Source organism: Bos indicus x Bos taurus, chromosome 7, assembly GCF_003369695.1.
Source record: "Bos indicus x Bos taurus breed Angus x Brahman F1 hybrid chromosome 7, Bos_hybrid_MaternalHap_v2.0, whole genome shotgun sequence".
NCBI lineage: Eukaryota > Metazoa > Chordata > Mammalia > Artiodactyla > Bovidae > Bos > Bos indicus x Bos taurus.
In genome coordinates this window covers 2,190,904-2,212,145 of record NC_040082.1, presented here as the reverse complement: position 1 = coordinate 2,212,145, position 21,242 = coordinate 2,190,904, and the positions used below count along the sequence as shown (strand labels likewise).

At 38.1% G+C, this 21,242-nt stretch overlaps 1 protein-coding gene across 1 annotated transcript in view; it reads right to left on the bottom strand.

Moving 5' to 3' along the window:
- Positions 1-21,242, bottom strand: part of PJA2 (praja ring finger ubiquitin ligase 2) — a 72,703-nt gene that overhangs the window by 30,944 nt on the left and 20,517 nt on the right. Inside the window, exons 3-5 of the mRNA XM_027545472.1 lie at positions 18,119-18,319; positions 15,395-16,445; positions 2,770-2,955 (exon numbers count right to left, since the gene is read on the bottom strand). Coding sequence (XP_027401273.1) covers positions 2,770-2,955; positions 15,395-16,445; positions 18,119-18,319 — 1,438 coding nt within the window. The remainder of the gene's footprint in view (positions 1-2,769; positions 2,956-15,394; positions 16,446-18,118; positions 18,320-21,242) is intronic.

The window sequence follows — 21,242 nt, the reverse complement described above, 5'->3', positions numbered from 1 at the left end:
TCACACTTAAAATTCCATAAAGGGGTTCCTACTTTCCAATTCTCTCCCCAGGCTTCCTCATCCTAGTCAATGACATTAATGTCTACCTACTGCTCAAAATACCCAGTCATAATTGACTGATTTCTCCCTCATCTCATACACCAATTCATTCTAATATTTATAACTCAAAAATAGTCCCAAACTTGTTTACCTTTTAAAATTCTCACTATCAGATATCCCCTCACAGCCTAACTCACTCTTACCTTCTTTTTTACTTTAGTCCCTTTCCAATTCAATCTCCACAAAGCTGTTTGATCTTTTAAAAATGTGTGTTAAATCAGTTAATTCTCCACACTTAAACTCTCATTGCTCTCTGAATAATTCCAGCTGCTGTGTGTTCTTCAGCCTGGTTCCCGCCCACTCCCTCTCATCTTGCTCTCTGTCACTCATCTGCTTCAGCCCCAATGTCTTCTGGCATGCCATGCCCTTTCCTTTTCAGCACCTCTGCTCTCATCATTCCTACTTCTAGAGAGCTCTCCCTCAACTGCCAATTCTCATCTTTTAGAACTCAGTTCAGAAGTCAATTCCTAAGAGAAGTCCTCCCTGACCATTCTATATATAAGCGCCTGTCAGTTGCTTTATTACATTTGTGTTTCATTCCCTTCACCGTAATTATCAGTTTGTGATTTACAATTATTTCCATCTTACATATTGCCTGCCACCCCCACCATCACGTAAGCTTCATGAAGGAGCTTGGCCTTGCTCACTGATACAATCCCAGGGTCCAGGACAATGCTTACTGCACGCTCAGCACATGGCACACACTGCACGCTCAGTAAATATTTGTTGCATGATAGTTACACACCAAACATTACATACGAAATTTTTTACCAATTACATACAAAAAATTTAATACTTAGTGGGAGAATCCCAGGGATGGTGGAGCCTGGTGGGTTGCCATCTATGGGGTCGCACAGAGTCAGACACGACTGAAGAGACTTAGCAGCAGCACCAAACTAACTAATTGAAGGCAGGAAGAGAAGGGGACGGCAGAGGATGAGACGACTGGATGCCATCACTGACTCAATGGACATGAGTTTGAGCAAGCTCCAGGAGCTGGTGATGGACAGGGAGGCCTGGCGTGCTGCAGTCCATGGGGTCACAAAGAGTCGGACGTGACTGAGCAACTGAAATCAACTGAACTGAAACTAATAATAATTAAAGATGATCAAAGTCAGGAAGAGGGGAAAAAAACACCTCAACCTACCATTATCAAAACCAATTGTAAATTCCTTTCTTTACAAATTTTCTAATGTTTTTTATTTCTAGATTTTCTTATAGAATTAATCTCAAACTGGAAATTTATATTTTTTGAAAAGTAAAAATTTGATGTTTGTCCAAGTTGAAATAGTTTTTCCTAAGAAAATATATTTACCAAAATAGATTTCATGAGACTAAATTAGAACCAATTATCATCATAAAGAAATTTTAATTATCAAAGAAATACTCCCTCAAAATAAAACACCAAGCCAGAAAGGTTTCACAAACAAATACCAACAGCCTTTAAAGTAGTAAGAAGCTATTTAAACACCAGGAGATACAATGTATATAAATATATATATATTTATGTACTCTTTTAGCAAAGCGAGTATCAAACTTACCAAGACCAAAAAACACCACACAAATAGGGAAAATTCACACAGCTCTCAATATAAAAATCCTATGTAAAATGCTGGCAAAAAGAATCTAGCAGCTCATTAAAACAACAATAAACCATGACTATGTGATCATGCTGGGCTAATTATAAGAAGTAAGGGTAGTTGAATATTAGGAAATTGAGTAACAGAATAACTGCTCACGATTACTAGGCCAAAAGTGAAAAATCATTATGTCATTTCCATTGGTGCTAACAAGACTTTAAAATTCAACAAATATTCTTACCAGAAACCTATAAAATACAAAATGGGGAAAGTTTCTTTAATGTGATTTAAAACAAAAAAAATTCTTTGTGTATGAACGTATATGTATGAAATCAATCTAAACACCAGAGTCTCTCTTACCCAGGAAATACTAGTGGAGCAAGAGCTGGTAAACAATGGCCCACAGCTTATTTCCAGCCTGCCACCTGTTTCCATAAAACAATTTTACTGGAAGACAGCTACACCCATTCATTTACATATTACCTATGGCTACTTTTACACTGCAACAACAGAACTGAGCAGCTCCAATAGAGACTGACACACAAAGCTGAAAATATTCACTATCTAGCCCTTCAGAGTATAAACCTGACAAGCTCTGCACTACAGCATTCCCATTAAAGTTAGGAAAACACAAAGATATTTAACATCAACCCACTGACTGGAGATCTCATCCAATGCAATCAGACAGCAACAGTAAAACTTCCGCTTTTACAACTGCCTGTGTCCCCAGGAACAACCACTGACTCCCCCGACGGCCGTCCCTTCCACCTCGTCAGCATCTCCAGAGAAGCAGGTGGCTCTGATTCACTCATACCTGACTTAACCAAAACAATCGTTTAACTGCCCACGGTTTCTTTTAATAAAGCAAAATGGAAACACAGACTGTACTTCAAGAGAAGACACTGTAATTACCAGTATTTTCAAGTTAATTGTTCTTTGGAAAATAACCAAAAGCATAACAAAATTCAGCAGGATCTACTGGTCCTACATAGGGCTTGCAAATGTGATTAACAGCATACCCAACATTTGCATGTGATGCGTAACACTTCATGCAATGCACATAAAAATCACAAATCCTACTGGTACACACCCTTCCTGAAGAGACAACTCCTGGTTCTCTTCTTCGGGACCACTGCTGTCGCTCTGTAGTTCAGGCTCATTCTCATCTTTCCCTGGCAGAGTCTCCCAGCTTTCATCGCTTGAGGACTGATCTTTTTCTGTACCAGAAAATCGATGAGGCAAAGAAGCAGACCATTCTCCATCACTGCATTCTGAACTGCAAGTTTAGAACAGAAAAAAACTGTCATTACAAGTGTGTTTATCATCTGGAGTGTTAACCGGGCATCATGGTAGAGAATGGACTACTGATGCTCTGTATGTTTCATCAGGAGACGATTCAATTTTAACACATTTTAAAATAGAGATAAATATTCAGCAGAATGTAACATTTTCAAATGAATATATTATATGGCAAGTTATAAAATTATCAATTTATTTTTTTCTTCATTAAAGTAACTAATTCCATGGTGCTTAGATATAGGTTCTTTATATTTTAGACATATTCTAAACAAAATTTTAATTTATTCAGTAATCACAATTTAAATGGTATCTGGAATATATAATGAGAGTTGTTACTCACTCGATCTATCCACAACAACTTTGTAATTACCTATTGACAACTGATATCATATCCTCTATGAATAAATTTTCACTATTACCATGTTCAATGGAGAAAGATTCAAATTCATTCAAAACTGCACTGACAAATCTTTTCTGAAGTCCTTTGGTAGGACTATGAACACAAAATAAATCTCAACAGAATATTTAGATAAGGAATGAAATAAGTGATAAAAGGGTTAATTAATGAAAAAGTTTCAGAAAAATTACTTTTAGTTATGCGTATTTAACTGGTTAGTTCGTTTACATTCAACAACTTGCGAAGCATTAGTCATCTTAAATTTGCTGTTGTTTAGTCACTAAGTCGTGTCCAACTCTTCTGCAACCCCATGGACGTCGCCCGCCAAGGTTCCTCTGTCTGTGGGTTTTCCCAGGAAAGAATATTGGAGCAGCTTGCCATTTCCTGCTCCAGGGGATCTCTCTGACCCAGGGATCGAACCTGTGTCTCCTGTATTGGTAGGCGGATTCTTGGCTTACCACCAAGCCCCCAGGGAAGCCACATCTTATATTACCAAAAGCTACAATATTACTTAACAGTGTTGAATATAAACTATAAATGCTCTTTCCAGTCATATCAATCATTCTGGTCAAGAATTCCCTTAAAAGATTACCTTTTTTGCACTGACTGACTTTTAAGAAAACAAAAAAATAACAAACTTTATGTTTTTGAAAGGAAGTGATAATTGGTATTGTCTTCTTCTATAGGCAGATGAACCCAAGAGATCAAGACGCAATTAACAAAGAGAAGCACTGATCTGAGCTCTGAGAAATTAACAGAAGAAAAGAAATAAAATCAACTTCCAGTTTTCAGAAAACAATGGGCAGCAGGTCACAAATATCCTGGGGAAGGACAGAACAAAGCCCTGGCATAGCGAGTAACAGGCGGGCCTTCACTGGTATGCACCAAAACCGCTTCTATTCTGTAAAACCCTCTCTGGTCCAAAGAATATCCTAAGATCAAGTAAATCATTTTCAGACTTGTATCAGTGTCAAAATCGAACAAAGAAATAGTTTTAAAGGAGCTTACTGAACTAACTTTCCTTGAATATGAAGTTTCTCAAATTTATAGCTGAATTACCAACTCCAATTTTGGTTTAAGAAGCAGGGTAAGATTTCTACATTAGTTTGTGGCAATTTTTAACACACTTGCTTAAAAGCAAACTTCATTATTAAACATTTCTCTCAGAGTAAGGTCCTGTCCAGAAAGATAACATATGAAACTTCTGAACTTTTATCAATTAGTGAAATAACTGATGGAATACCTCTAAATTTCAGTATAAAAAGGATGTCTAAGATCAACTATCAATTTATTTAAGACGCTTATGTTGAGGACTGGCAAACTATGCATCTCATTAGCCAAATCTGGCCCTGCTGCCTGTTTTACTTTTTAATGGTATGTGAGCCAAAAATGGTTTTTATATTTGATTTTGCCTCTTAGTCAGCAAAACCTAAAATAATTAATATCTGACCCTTTAAGAAAGTTTGTAGACACCTGGCTGACATCATTGCTACTCAATATATATAACGCTCATCTATAAGTAGGTAACTTTTTAAACATGTATCACCAGCCCTGACCACATACTAAGCTTTCATAACCACTAATTTCCCACCAAATATTTTTTAGATTTTTCACACTCCTTTTAAAAATTATGTATGTATAACAAAATTCATCTGCTATTTAAGTCCCTTTCTTGATTTTTTATCTGCTAATGGTATTATCCTGCCCTTAAGCTGGATAGATCTCTGACTCTTCACAAACTCCTCACAATTAAGTCCTCTCTTACTTCCCATTTTTTCTGTTCAATGGCTCTTATATCCTAGCTCCCTTTTCTCCATTTCCCCTAAAAAACTCTGGCTCAAGTGTTTTCTCCAAACCTAGACTTAAGACAATTATTAACTCAGTTCAGTTCAGTCACTCAGTCATGTCCGACTCTGCGACTCCATGAAAAGCAGCACGCCAGGCCTCCCTGTCCATCACCAACTCTCAGAGTCTACCTAAACCCATGTCCATCGAGTCGGTGATGCCATCCAACCATCTCATCCTCTGTCGTCCCCTTCTCCAACCTTCAATCTTTCCCAGCATCAGGGTCTTTTCAAATGAGTCAGCTCTTCGCACGAGGTGGCCAAAGTATTGGAGTTTCAGCTTCAATATCAGTCCTTCCAACAAATATTCAGGACTGAGTTCCGTTAGGATGGACTGGTTGGATCTCCTTGCAGTCCAAGGGACTCTCAAGAGTCTTCTCCAACACCACAGTGCAAAAGCATCAATTCTTCGGCACTCAGCTTTCTTCACAGCCCAACTCTCACATCCATACATGACCACTGGAAAAACCATAGCCTTGACTAGACGGACCTTTGTTGGCAAAGTAATGTCTCTGCTCTTTAATATGCTGTCTACGTTGGTCATAACTTTCCTTCCAAGGAGTAAGTGTCTTAATTTCATGGCTATAGTCACCATCTGCAGTGATTTTGGAGCCCAAGAAAATAAAGTCAGCCACTGTTTCCACTGTTTCCCCATCTATTTCCCATGAAGTGATGGGACCAGATGCCATGACCTTAGTTTTCTGGATGTTGAGCTTTAAGCCAACATTTTCACTCTCCTCTTTGACTTTCATCAAGAGGCTCTTTAGTTCTTCTTCACTTTCGTCATAAGGGTGGTGTCATCTGCATATCTGAGGTTACTGATATTTCTCCCGGCAATCTGATTCCAGCTTGTGCTTCTTCCAGCCGAGTGTTTCTCATGATGTACTCTGCATAGAAGTTAAATAAGCAGGGTGACAATATACAGCCTTGACGTACTCCTTTTCCTATTTGGAACCAGTCTGTTGTTCCATGTCCAGTTCTAACTGTTGCTTCCTGACCTGCATACAGGTTTCTCAAGAGGCAGGTCAGGTCGTCTGGTATGCCCATCTCTTCCAGAATTTTCCACAGTTTATTGTGAACCACACAGTCAAAGGCTTTGGCATAGTCAATAAAGCAGAAATAGATGTTTTTCTGGAACTCTCTTGCTTTTTCAGATGATCCAGAGGATGCTGGCAATTTGATCTCTGGTTCCTCTGCCTTTTCTAAAACCAGCTTGAACACGGTTCACGTATTGCTGAAGCCTGGCTCGGAGAATTTTAAGCATTACTTTACTAGCTAGTGTCCCTAAATTTAACCCCAACTCTCTCAACTCAATTAAAAAGCATATTCTGAATATTCCTATCACTTTAATTTACATCAAACAGTACATTTATAATGTTACTCCAAAATATTATATTTTATAATAAAATATTATAAATAATAGATTTATATTAAAACAATATAGGAACTTCAACAGTTCCTCTCCACTAAGGCTTATTTCACACACATAAGCCATCTGCCTACAGCCCTCACAACTCTTGCTACAGGTGTCCAGTAACACTGTGCCTTAAGGTAATGCAGCTGAGAACACAGGTTATGGAGTCAGTTGGCCTGGATTTGAATTCACCAGTTATTTGCTGTGGAAAAGTTATTTAATGTCTCTGTGCCTTCACTGCGTCACCTATCAGAAGAATATAATAATAGTATCCACTATCACACTGAGTTTATTTGAGGAGTAAATGGGTTAATATACAGAAAACATTCTAACAGGGCCTGGTAAAAGTATCATCAGCAACTATTAAGAAATCATTTTTTAAACAATACTTTTTTTTGTTACCTAAATACATTTTAGTTATCTCCTAAGCAATATTGGTAAAGTTCCAAATGTGATGTGCCAGCTTTATTATTTTTTTCTAATTCACATCAAAATAAATATATAATGATAAAATTACGAAAACTTTGTGCCATTTAATATTTTAGCCACTCGAAAAAATACTACTGTATAGGAAAAAAAAAGTTTTAACTTCGAATGGCACTGATGATATACTACAATCTGATCCCAGTTATGAGTATATTCTCACATGCAACACTTTCCTTCCAATATGCTCTATTCCAAATACTGTCCCTCAAATATGAATTTTCATCACAACTATTGCTCCCACCACCACAAATGTTTTCACCATCACCTCACCTTCTTTTTTCATTTCAGGGCCAGATCATTCCTTCAAGACCTTCCCCTACAACACTGCTTCTTTTGTTTTTCAACTGATCCATAGACTAGCCTTCTTTTTTTTTTTTAGGCAGATAAAGGCTTGTCTTTTATTGAATGAGTGATCTATGCAATTGCCGAGGCCACTATGTACAGAGAAGAGGGGGAGAACTTTATTTCTTGGTCTCTTCCTCCTTGGACAGAGTCTTGATGATTTCCTCTTTCTTGGCCTGGAGCCGCTCTTCACGGCGCTTGCAGGCTTCCTTGGTCTTAGACCTGCGGGCCTCAGCCTGGTCCGCCAGAAGGTTCTTGCGAGCCTTGTCTGCCTTCAGCTTGTGGATATGTTCTATGAGGATCCGCTTGTTTTTGAACACATTACCCTTCACCTTCAGGTACAATTCAGTCTGAACCACTGAAATGCAGCTGCTTCTGTAGCGCTGCATTTAAAGGCATCTTTCTTAAGTGCAAACTCAGTTTCTTTTCCCAGAAAAGCATCCAAGGAGATCTGCTTGTATTGTCAAGTATCTGTAAGCTCTTAGAAGTTAACTAAGACTGTATTATCAAATGATTTTAAATAGTGAATTTTCAGTGATATCAGTTTATTTAAAAAGGACCAACAATCTTCTTTAGTATACGTTCTCTAGAAATTAATACACATGGATGATATAAATGGTAAAGAGTAATATCGATAATTTCCTATTACTATTTCATTCTGAACATTATTATCTATGACAAATTTCACAATTTAATGTCTGTTACTAATTTGTAGCTCTAAAAATCCAAATTGGTTCAGAGAGCTAGTCAAAGGAAATTTAACTATGATTAAGATTTTTTACTACGAAAAGCAAAAAACCTACCACAGATTATTTCTTTACTGAAGAAACAAGATACTGTATTTAACATCAGGTAAAGTTCCATCTATGATGTATGACAGCCTTTTTCACCCTAATAGTGGAATACGATGATGGCAAGAGCAAGCTTTGAAGTCTGACAGTTAGCTTAAGATCTGCTCAGTACTTATAGGACAGGCCTGGACAATGAATGAACTTCCCTGAGTTCACTTTTCCTCATCTGTAAAATGAGGATATTAATGTTTCCCTTTCAAGTCTACAGTGATGTTTAAATGAAAAACAGATAAAATGTTTTGCACAATTTTCAGAAAATGGCAAACATTTAATAAAAGTGGTAGTTACTTCTTTCATTGTATAACCTACCTGCTTAGAAATTTCAATAGGATTTCCTGCCAGCACACCACCATTTTCCTCCTTTCTCTACCAAAGGAAATCTGCTCAATACCTTCTGGTCTGTCTTACTGAATAGACAAACTGACGGTATTGTCAGTCTCCGGGTCCCCTGACAGCTTTACACCAGAGCTCAGCAAATTATGCCCCAGTGCAAAAGCAGAATCTGCCCACCCGTCTGTTTTTTGGTGGCATGGAAGCTAAGGGGTTTTTTGCATTTTAAAACGCTCATGTAAGTATCCACATAATATTCTCAATTTTGCCTTTTGGTCCACAGAGCTTAAAATATTTACTATCTACTTAATCTTTAAAAAAAAGTTTGCAGACCCCAAAGAAGACATAGCAAAGAAGCATCCAACATAGATCAGTGGAAGAGAAACCGTGGAGCAGAAAAGTGTGAGCAAACAGCTCAGTGGCAGCACTGAAGTCACAGAAGATGTATACAGAGTAAAAAATCAATTAGCTATGGAAACTAGAGAATATAGAAATAATAAAGGGAATTAAAATTTTGAGGCATTTAATAAGAGTAGATAGTGAAATAAAAGAAGCAGTGGGTGTGAAATATTTATTCTGAAAACTCAGCAGTGGAAAACATAAACAGGCAAGTAATAAAAAGAGGAAGCAAGATCAATGAACGTTGCCCCCAGGATTTATAAAATTGAAGGAAACTAGGGATAAAGACAATAAATAAGCAAGGTATCAGGCACAACTGCTAAAGAAAAAATTTCGGAAGAAATTTAAAATAGGAACCAATACCAAGATATTATGTTAGTATGCTAATATGTATTCTTATGGAGGATCGGAAAACAAGATGGATCACATTCTACTATTTCAGTATCTCCGGGAAAGTAGAGACACAGTTAATCGACTGAGTGACATGACGATAAGTAACTAAAAGAAAAAGATTATAAAATAATTTTTCAAGAACAAGCAACAGAACAAACACGACACAGATTCATCTTGGACTAGTGAGCACTCATTTGTTGTTGATTATAAAAGCACACGAGTCAAACACTTTAAATTTCTCAATGTAAAAATGAAAACACCACTGTGCGTTTCACATAGTCTTCCACTAGTACTGTCTTCCATCAAGATTCAGAACCATACTCAAAAGCAGAAAACTGTAACTTACTCAAATACTACGCTCTTTACAGATTTAATTGTGAACCAAGAACCGTTTTTCATATAAATAAAATTATATGTGGTTTCCGTTGCTGTTCGTTGTTCAGTTGCTCAGTCGTGTCTGACTCTCTGCCACCCCATGGACTGCAGCATGCCAGGTTTCCCTGTCTTTCACTACCTCCCAGAGTTTCCTCAAACTCACGTCTATTGTCGATGATGCCATCCAACCACCTCACCCTCTGTTGCCCCCTTCTCCTCCTGCCCTCAATCTTTCCAAGCATCACGATCTTTTCCAATGAGTCAGTTCTTTGCATCAGGTGGCCAAAGTACTGGAGCTTCAGTTTCAGCCTCAGTCCTTACAGTGGATACTTAGGGCTGATTTCCTTTAGGATTGACTGGTTGGATTTCCCTGCAGTCCAAGGGACTCTCAAGAGTCTTCTCCAGCACCACAGTTCGAAAACATCAATTCTTTCATGCTCAGCCTTCTTTATAGTCCAACTCTCACATCCGTACATGATTAATGGAAAAACCATGACTTTTGACTACTATATGGACCTTCGTCAGCCAAGTAATATCTCTGCTTTTTAAAACACCACCTAGGTGTGTCGTAGATTTTCTTCCAAGGAGCATCTTTGAATTTCATGGCTGCAGACATTGTCCTCAGTGATTCTGGAGCCCAAGAAAATAAAGCCTCTCACTGCTTCCACTGTTTCCCCATCTATTGGCCATGAAGTGATGGGACCAGATGTCATGATCTTAGTTTTCTGAATGCTGAGTTTTAAGTCAGCTTTTCCACTCTCGTCTTCTACCTTCATCAAGAGGCTCTATAGTTCTTCTTTGCTTTCTGCCATAAGGGTGGTGTCATCTGCATCTCTGAGCTTACTGACAATTCTCCCAGCCATCTTGATTCCAGCTGGTGCTTCATTATGGCATCTGGCGTGATGGACTTTGCATGTAAGTGGTTTTCCTATCATATTCAAAAGAGCTACATGTACCCCAACGTTCACGGCAGCACTGTTTACAGCAGCCAGGACACAGGAGCAACTGGTCATCCATTGAGAGGTGAACGGATAAAGAAGTTGTGGTGCGTATATACAGTGGAGTATTACTCACCCATAAAAAGGAACAAATTTGAGTCAGCTGAATTGAGGTGGATGAACCTAGAGCCTATTACGCACAGTGAAGCAAGTCAGAAAGAGAAAAGCAAATATAAAATCACAGATATATGGAACCCAGAAAAATGGTACTGATGAACCTATTTGCAGGGCTGGAACAGAGATGCAAGCACAGAGAACAGACTTGTGGACACTGTGAGGGAAGGAGAAAGTGGGACAAATTGAGAAGAGCAGCACTGAAATATACAGACACTTAGTGGGCAGGTGCTGTGTAACAAAGGGAGTTCAACCTTGGTGCTCTGTGACCATCTAGAGGGGTGGGATGGGGGTGGTGGGGAGGAGGCTCAAGAGGGAGGAGATAAATGTAGATATATGTATACTTACAGCTGATTCACACCTATTATACAGCAGAAACCAACACATTATAAAGCAATTATCCTCCAATTAAAAAAAATTATATGTGGTTTCTAGACAAAATACTTTATGTACAAATCCTAGTTAGAAAGAAGCAGCAAAATCAGCCCTAATCAACCTCTGAGTCCCTAAATCTCACAAGGAATTGATCTGTCTTCTCTTATATTTATATATTTATATCACCCCAAAAAATTAAACTATATATAAGCTTCGGGAAGAATGAAATTTTAGATAGTTTTCTTATCTGACCGGCTGTGGATCAAAAACACTTTTCAAATTTTATTGGAAATACGTGAGAAGGAAACTATATTAAAAAGTACGGTGTTGGAGAAGACTCTTTAGAGTCCCTTGGACTACAAGGAGATCCAACCAGTCCATCCTAACGGAAATCAGTCCTGAATATTCATTGGAAGGACTGATGCTGAAGATGAAGCTCCCATACTTTGGCCACCTGATTCAAGAACTGACTCATTGGAAAAGACCCTGATGCTGGGAAAGATTGAAGGCAGGAGGAGAAGGGGACAAGAGAGGATGAGATGGTTGGATGGCATCACTGACTCAATGGACATGAGTTTGAATAAACTCTGGAAGTTGGTGATGGACAGGGAGGCTTGGCGGGCTGCAGTCCATGGGGTGGCAAAGAGTCGGACATGACTGAGTGACTGAACTGATTATGTAATTCTTGGCATTCTCAAAAATAGTATACTAAACATAATCTAAGCAGTTTGGGGCTTTTTATTAGTATTAACACTGAACTATGTTGTGATAAAATGATACGATAGAAGTTGTTCAAATCTATAAGTCTGCTTCATTTAATAAATAAAACCCAATAGTTAGGTTTCTTCTTTTTTTGGCCTCATCGTGGGGCTTGTGGGAGCTTAGTCTCCCGACCAGGGATCAAGCCCTGGCCCTTGGCAGTGTGCAGTCGCAACCACTGGACTGCCAGGGAAGTCCCTAGGTTTCTTCTTGAATTGTGTCTGCCTTTTACAACTTTCTGGTCTTTTCCCTTAATAGCAAAATACTGTAATCTACGACTCCCTAGGTATGCCTGAGGAACAAAGTTATTTATCCCCGATTTATTCCTTTTAAACTATGAACTTGGAAACAAGATAAAAAGTTTTACTAAAATATTAGAGTATGTGCTTACAGATCTTTGCTTTGGCTGTTCATAGATATTTCACTTGTTGGGAGATAGTATGATCAGAGGAGCTTTCTTCACAGCTTTCAACTAACACATAGGAGAGGAAAGGAGCTTAATTTAGCCTCATGGTAACTATCTGTATATTCTGTCTTTCTCATAAGGCTGATGAAGATCAAGGCAACAGGGATCATTATTATTTGTATTTACAGAGTACCTGGAACAAAATGTGATCTTTAGGAGGAATTCAATAAATTCTTTTTAAATGAATCAAATCGACATCAACTCTAAGTAATATTCCTTTCATTCTCCCCAAGTTATCAACAACAAAAAGTTGTCCTGACATGTTTACATTAGATAAGGTAAGGTTTCTTACCTTTTAAGCAAGGTTAAGGCCTAGGGACAGAAAAACTCTGAAAAAAAACTTAAGTACTATAAGAAGTGGTCAGGAGATGGCACACCTCTTTTCAGAACAATTAGTCCCAAGGTTAAAATCTGCTGCCATGGGCAAAAGGCTCTTTTAAACTCAAGATCTTGTGCTCAAACAGTTATTAACATTCTCAGGGTATGTTTCAAAAAAGCCGAGTATGAACCTTAGCTCTTTGGTCTAATTCCAAGTCTGGTAATTATACGCTGCCTATTAAAATTCCCCTTGCAGTTCTAATTTAATAAGGTGGTGTTCAGTTCCTGTCAAACAGCTCAGAACAACTCTACCAGCTGCAATGCTTATCCCATAAAGTATAATATTTCACATGTGATTAAATGATCATTTAGAATTTTTCAGGGAAGCAAACATACATTCTTTAAAATATTTTCTACTTATAAAGAATAAACTATGTATTTTTAAATGGCCAAAAAAATCCTATACCTTAAAATGTCACAGTAAATTTTAGTTTACTTATTGATAAAAGAGTTCTACTTGTAGCTATTATACTATTAACATGATGAGAAAACTCTTCAGGTATATCATCTTTAAGTTTTATAAAGCAGAGAAAATACAAAAACCTCGCAGACTCAAAACTATCCTTTTTCTGGTGGTTGGCAAATAGCATAAATATTTCAGCAACTTCATTAGATGACATTAGGCTTGACTACAAAATGCAAACTAAAGAGGTTTTTATTTTTGATTAATGTGTCTATAGTGGAGAAAGCATAGCCAAGCTAAATGATTTTCTTCAAAAAAGCAAAAATGTGGTAAAAAAAAAAAAGTACACCAACCTTATACTTTCAAATCATAAGATATCTAGGATTATTAAGTTGTTTTTAACAGTAATCTAAAGGTCTAACAGATGTTCACAATCCAATCCAAAAACCTTAGGGCTGAGTACGCTTCAGAATTTAGAACTTCAACCTCCCCTCCGCAAGATTTAGAAATACTACCTAACATTACCAATGGAGTCTAAGCCAGCACCAGAAATCAAATGTTTTCATATTTCTGCAGTAAAATGTATGAATACTTGAAAAAGGGCCTAATTTTAGTTCAGATCTAGATCTGCAATCAAGACTAGTCAGGTTTTGTGGTCAATTTCTGTTTTTAGAACTTTATGGATTTTGGATAAAAGACTGCACCTAAACTGAAAAAGCAGAAGTCAGTCACGCACAAGTTCTTAACTTCAAGACAACAGTAGAAATATTTCAACTATTTCTACAAGTTACATATGCTTTATTATGGAAGCTTAATTTATACATCCCCCCCAAAAAAATCAAGACAATTTTATTAATTTTATGATGTGAAAGAAAATATATAAAATGCATTCATATTCACAAGGATAAATTTCTTCCTTTGCAGAACTTTCTAGTTAAAAAAAAAAAAACAAAAAACTATTTTTTTAAATTGATAAAATCTTGAAATTACACTGCAATTGAGCATTCCAAGGGTTATCACAAGCGTAAAAGAATAGATAAAAGTCTAGACTCTGGGGTACTGAAAAGTCAGCAGCTGGACAAAGAAATTCTTCATTTCTCTGTTCTTTCTGTTGTCTTACAGTATGGGAAAAAAAGGAATCTATGGAAGAGGAATCAGAATGCTTCTTATAAGAAAAGTTATATGTTCTCTTCAAAACAGTAAACTACAGTGGTGAAGAACAGAGGGCCTGGAGTTAGTAAGTAGACAATCAAATTCCAGGTCCACCTTTTACTAGCTTGTGACCTTAGGAAGTTAGTAAATACTTTTATGTCTCAGTTTCATCTACAAATGTGGAAAATAACAAATGTACCACATAAAGTTACTAATGAAAAATAAACACCAAATAAAAATAAATAAAAAATAAACTGATAGGAACAGCAACAGGAAGAATAAACAGGTGATATTAATAAATATTGGCAAAGTTAACACAATATTATCAACCAAAATTTCCTTGATCTTAACCACATTTTAAATCCAGACTGGCTTAACATTTAGAAATTTTTAAAAATACAACAAATGTTTACCTTGCATTTTATCAGTATTAACTGAAATACCACGAATTGAAATAATTAGTATCACTATCTTTTTTTAATAATGAATAGTTATTACCTGAACTTTTAAGATCCATAAACTACTGAAACACCTCAGAGAGCGTTTCTGTGAAAAACTAACCAGTATGCATGGTTAGCAATGGGTTAATAAAAATATGTGTTAAGTCAAAATAGCTAATTCCATGACCATGCCAGAGAGCCCATCCACCAAACATAAATGGTCAGTCAGTTCAGTTCAGCTGCTCAGTCGTGTCCGACTCTTTGAGACCCCATGAATCACAGCACGCCAGGCCTCCCTGTCCATCACCAACTCCCGGAGTTCACTCAGACTCACGTCCATCGAGTTGGTGATGCCATCAGCCATCTGATCCTCTGTCGTCCCCTTCTCCTCCTGCCCCCAATCCCTGCCAGCATCAGGGTCTTTTCCAATGGTAAGTGGTACTAGAAAATAAACCACTTTGCTCACTATACAATCTCACAAAGCACTGCACAAAACTCACCTGTCTTCATCTTTGTCATACAGTTGGTAATAATCCCCACAGCCATTCCAAAACGTGCTCTCCACAGCCCCTTGCCTCGCTGGGGCTCCGCTTTCTGCTGCTAGCTGGCGATCCTCTGTGTCCCTCTGCGTGACTCTTGCGAAAGGCAGATCCAAGAACATACAGTCATGTTCTCCGTCATACTCATCGCATTTTATTAAGAGGTCATCTGAGCCATTTTCCTCAACTTCCAAAGCCTCTCTCCACCTCTGAACACTTCTTTGTTTGGCCTCATGCCTATTCAAACCTGATTCTGGGTCCACCTGGCTTGAACTTATCACTTTCCTAACTTTGGGCCTCACCACCTGCTCAAGAGAATTGCCCTGGTTTTTGCCCCTATCAGTGGTGTTTTGTTCACTGCAAATATGCCTGGGAGCACAGGCTGAATCTTCAGTTGAATTTTCTCTTTGTCTCTCCTGGCTAGTATTATTTTGTTGTTTCTTTCTAACCACTTCATCTTCAGAAGAGGACGTCTGAAATTCCTGGTTGTTCTGACTGACAAACTCAGTATTATCAGTGGACCTTTCCACTAAAGGTGCTGAATCTACCTCTCCAAACGCATCTCTTAATTCACAGTTGAAAGAGGGAGCTGTTGGTGAGAGACCAGTGTATGCCTCTGCCTCTCCATTTTCCAGCTCAAATACCATATCACCCAGTGCTGCCTGATAGCTGCCACCTTCCACAACGCCTGCAGAGAGCTGAAGATGGCCATTATCCTCTCCGTGTCTGCCGTCTGGATCGTAAGAGTCAGTATGAGCCAATGTAACTCCATGCTGGACGCCTGAAGCATTACAGACTCCTGGAGTACACTCTCCCTCAGAGTGACTGTGCAGATCTGTGCTGCTCCCTAAGGGCTCCCTGCCTTCCTCGCTATGACGCACTGCAGCAAAGGATGGAGTGCTCTCAATGGTTTGGTTCAATGCTGTATCACAAATGGGAATTTCTGCTTCACTTTTTTCAAATAAAGGGTCACTGGGTACAGAAGAATGAACTTGATCCAGTGGACTGGAACCTTCACAGAACAAAAGAAAACATATTTAGAGGGGCTAATTTAGATAACATGAATAATGACTCTTTAACTAAAAACCATACCAATTATTACCTATTTGAGAATATGAGTGAATTTCTCTGACTGGTGCTTCTACACTCCCTAACTTAACCGGGAGCGGCAGACTGGTTACCCTATGAGTTCATTTATGCCATTGTATAGCCTCTCAATATCCTCTCTCTCGGACATCTTCTGCAGGTTTTTCACCCAAATCCTAATACTTAAAACGTTCTAAACAAGATATTTAAAAGACAAACTAATGAGAGACCTGAGAGAAGTCACAGGGTAATCAATCTACTCTTCCAGTTGTTGGAATGGGCAATTCAAACTTAAAATTATTTTATTACATGCAGATTTCTTTAAAGTGTTTATAATAGCTATAAGAACGGCAGATCTAACAGAAATGAGACTGTGTTATATGTCAATTCAGAAAATTATATCTCAGTCACTAGATACATAATATTAAAATTTCTATCCCCAAAATGAACTGTTATAACATATCTACAATGAGTTAACTTCAGTTATGTTACAGCTATGACTGAAAAACAACAAAAAAGTCAATATATTGATTCTCTTTGTCATAGTTTCTAAGAACTATGAGACAAGAGTAAAATGCTATATACCTTACAAATTACTTCCAGCACAACTATCTTTTACACTAATGTATAACTAGAAAAAATAAAGACACCAAGACCTGTCGAAACAAAATTTTACAAATTATAAATAAAGTTGTCCTGTCATATCACAAAAAGGCTTCTTTAGCAGAATGACCTTAGCTAATAATTCATATTCTTGAACATAAATGACAGAAAAAAAACAACCCTAGAATTATCAAGTTTGCTCAGGATAAAAAGAAACTGACATTCCAGTCCAAAAATGTGTAGTTACAGTACATGGATCGTTGTTATTCTTTAGTTATTAAGTGTGACCAACTCTTTGCGACCCCGTGGATTGCAGCCTACCAGGCTCTTCTGTCCATGGGATTTCCCAGGCAAGAACACTGGAGTGGGCTGCCATTTCCTACTCCAGATCTTCCCGACCCAGAGATCGAACCCGCCTCGCCACACTGGCAGGCGGATTCTTCACCACTGAGCCACCCGGGAAGCCACAGTACATGGATACCTGCAAAATACTTTTTGAGTAATGAATAATTAAGGCATTTTAATTAAATAACCTTTGTATTTTATATAATGTATTTTATATAATGATTTTATATAATTTTGTATTTTATATAATGATTCTAAAAATATCAAAATAACCAAGTTAAATTATTTAGAGATACAAATAAAACCAAACAACAAAAAAAGCTATTTAAATGTAATATGCAGGGGAGAATATACTCAGTGCACATTTAAAAAAAACAAATTTTTTTTCCTTGAACATTTCCACTGGCGAAATGATGTGACAATGTAATCACTGCAATGACAATGCAGTTACAGATTAACGACTGGCCATATTCCACTTTCTTCTATGTATATACTATTAAGCTTATAGAAAATTTAAAATAGAAATTCTTGATAGGAAATGTACAGCATTTATACTCAAGACACACGTAAAATCCACTTACTATTTCAAGCATCACAAGATCAATGTTTACATCGCTATTAACAGCTTTTAAATAACTCCAGGCTGCATACCTGAGGAATTGTCTTTTGGAACATCATCCAGTTCCAACACTTCATAGTCATCACCAGCCCGACCTAAGCTTCTTTCATGCCTGGTCATACACGGTTTGAAACTGACATATGCATGTCTTCTGCCATATCTCCTGCCTGTGATTGTCTGATATCCTCCTGCTGGTTTCGGCCAGGCAGTCTTGCTAGAGTCTTGATCCATTGCTGAAAAACAGAGTTAAAAATAAGAGGCACAGCAATGGCTTTCGTTGTGACATTTGGGGTACTGTTTCAACATATATGCATGCTATTATCTGTCAAATCACATGCTACTGAACACCAAGTGCCCCTTACGAGTAACATAAAACTAACTTGAAAAGTAAGCATGAAATATTACTTTCTGAGTTATGTGACCCCCTTCATCCCTCCCCCAAATATCTTTTCTTGATTCCTTTAAGGTATTGCAGCTTTTTACAACATAACCTACTCCAAATTTTTTCCACATGCCAAATTACTATACTGTAAAAGCTGCTAAAGGATTGGAGAATGATCCTTCAAATTATCTAAATACCTTATGTATAACTGCTCAATACAAATTTGTTGAGTGAATTACTCGCATATAATATAATGGTTTCAATGACATTAAAAGTGAATAAAATCCAGTCAAATTGCTGTTCAGTTGTTCAGTCGTGTCCGATTCTCTGTGACCCCATGGACTGCAGCACCCCAGGATTCCCTGTCCTTCACTATTTCCCAGAGTTTGCTCAGACTCATGTCCATCGAGTTGGTGATGCCATCCAGCCATCTCGTCCTCTATCGTCTTCTCTTCCTGCCTTCAATCGTTCCCAGCATCAGGGTCTTTTCTAATGGCTCTTCATATCAACTGGTCAAAGTACTGGAGCTTCAGCTTCAACATGAGTCCTTCCAATGAACACCCAGGACTGATCTCCTTTAGGATGGACTGGTTGGATCTCCTTGCAGTCCAAGGGACTCTCAAGAGTCTTCTCCAACACCACAGTTCAAAAGCAGCACAAATTCTTCAGCCTTCAGCCTTCTTTATAGTCCAACTCACATCCACACATGATTACTGGAAAAACCACAGCTTTGGCTATACGGACCAAAGTAATGTCTCTGCTTTTTAATATGCTGTCTAGGTTTCTCACAAGTAATTTCTTTAATGCTATCTGTACTATTACAAAGAACCAACTGGACCACTATAAAATATATCCCAAAGATCAGGGTCAAGTAAAACTCTCCAAAAGAAAACAGTGGTGAACCAAGTCAAACTTTTCAAAACTACCAATGTTATACGCATGGTAAGAAAAGTCAAAAACATCTGAACAACTCAAGTACTAAGTTCTGATGCCTAAGGGATATATAACAGCAAAGATTAGTATCTTTTACTAAGTAGGCCATTATCTCACATCTACACATATAATAAATTTGCTTAGTCACCTGGACTTTACCTATATAATGCAGGAACTAATAAACAAAATATTTCCTCACAGTATATGGAATAATCAGTAAATTAAAGTTACATATTTCTGTTTTAGGGTATTAAAATAAAAAATATAATTGCTTCTAAGCACAAATTCCAAATCCAAAGAAAGGCAATGCCAAAGAATGCTCAAACTACCACACAACTGCACTCATCTCACATACTAGTAAAGTAATGCTCAAAATCCTCCAAGCCAGGCTTCAGCGATACATGAATCGTGAACTTCCAGATGGTCAAGCTGGATTTAGAAAAGGCAGAGGAACCAGAGATCAAATTGTCAACATCTGCTTGATCACAGAAAAAGCAAGAGAGTTCCAGAAAAACATCTACTTCTGCTTAACTGACTATGCCAAAGCCTTGGACTGTGTGGATCACAATAAACTGTGGAAAATTCTTCAAGAGATGGCAATACCAGACCACCTGACCTGCTTCCTTAGAAATCTGTATGCAGGTCAGGAAGCAACAGTTAGAACTGGACATGGAACAACGGACTGGTTCCAAATGAGGAAAGAAGTACGTCAAGGCTGTATATTGTCATACTTGTATGCAGAGTATATCATGAGAAACGCTGGGCTGGATGAAGCACAAGCTTGAATCAAGATTGCCAGGAGAAATATCAATAACCTCAGATATGCAGAGGACACCACCCTTATGGCAAAAAGTAAAGAAGAACTAAAGAGCCTCTTGATGAAAGTGAAAGAGGAGAGTGAAAAAGTTGGCTTAAAGCTCAACATCAGAAAACTAAGATCATGGCGTCCAGTCTCATCACTTCATGGCAAACAGATGGGGAAACAGTGGGAACAGTGGCTGACTTTATTTTTCTGGGCTCCAAAATCACTGCGGATGATGACTGCAGCCATGAAATTAAAAGACACTCTCCTTGGAAGAAAAGCTATGACCAACCTAGACAGCATGTTAAAAAGTAGAGACATTACTTTGCCAACAAAGGCCCATCTAGTCAAGGCTATGGTTTTACCAGTAGTCATGTATGGATGTGAGAGTTGGACTATAAAGAAAGCTGAGCGCTGAAGAACTGATGCTTCTGAACTGTGATGTTGGAGAAGACTCTTGAGAGTCCCCTGGACTGCAAGGAGATCCAACCAGTTCATCCTAAAGGAAATCAGTCTTGAGTGTTCACTGGAAGGACTGATGCTGAAGCTGAAACTCCCATACTTTGGCCACCTGATGCGAAGAGCTGATTCATTTGAAAAGACCCTGGTGCTGGGAAAGATGGAAGGAAGGAAGAGAAGGGGACAACAGAGGATGGGACGGTTGGATGGCATCACTGACTCAACGGACATGAGTCTGGGTGAACTCCGGGAGTTGGTGATGAACAGGGAGGCCTCGCATGCTGCGGTCCATGGGGTCACAAAGAGTTGGACACGACTGAGCGAGTGAACTAAACTGATGACTCCAGAACCAGTATCTTTAACAACATCTCCAAATAAATAGTCTCCAAAGTGTAAACCACAATAGATGCCAAGGGGGTAGGAAAAGAAAATATAACAATTTCTATTTATACTCATTTTTGTGTGCTGCGATTCATGAGGTTGCAAAGAGTCGGACACGACTGAGCGACTGATCTGATCTGATCTGACTGTATAAAAAATTAGAAATTAAGCTTTATAAATATTCAGTACATGGATTGAA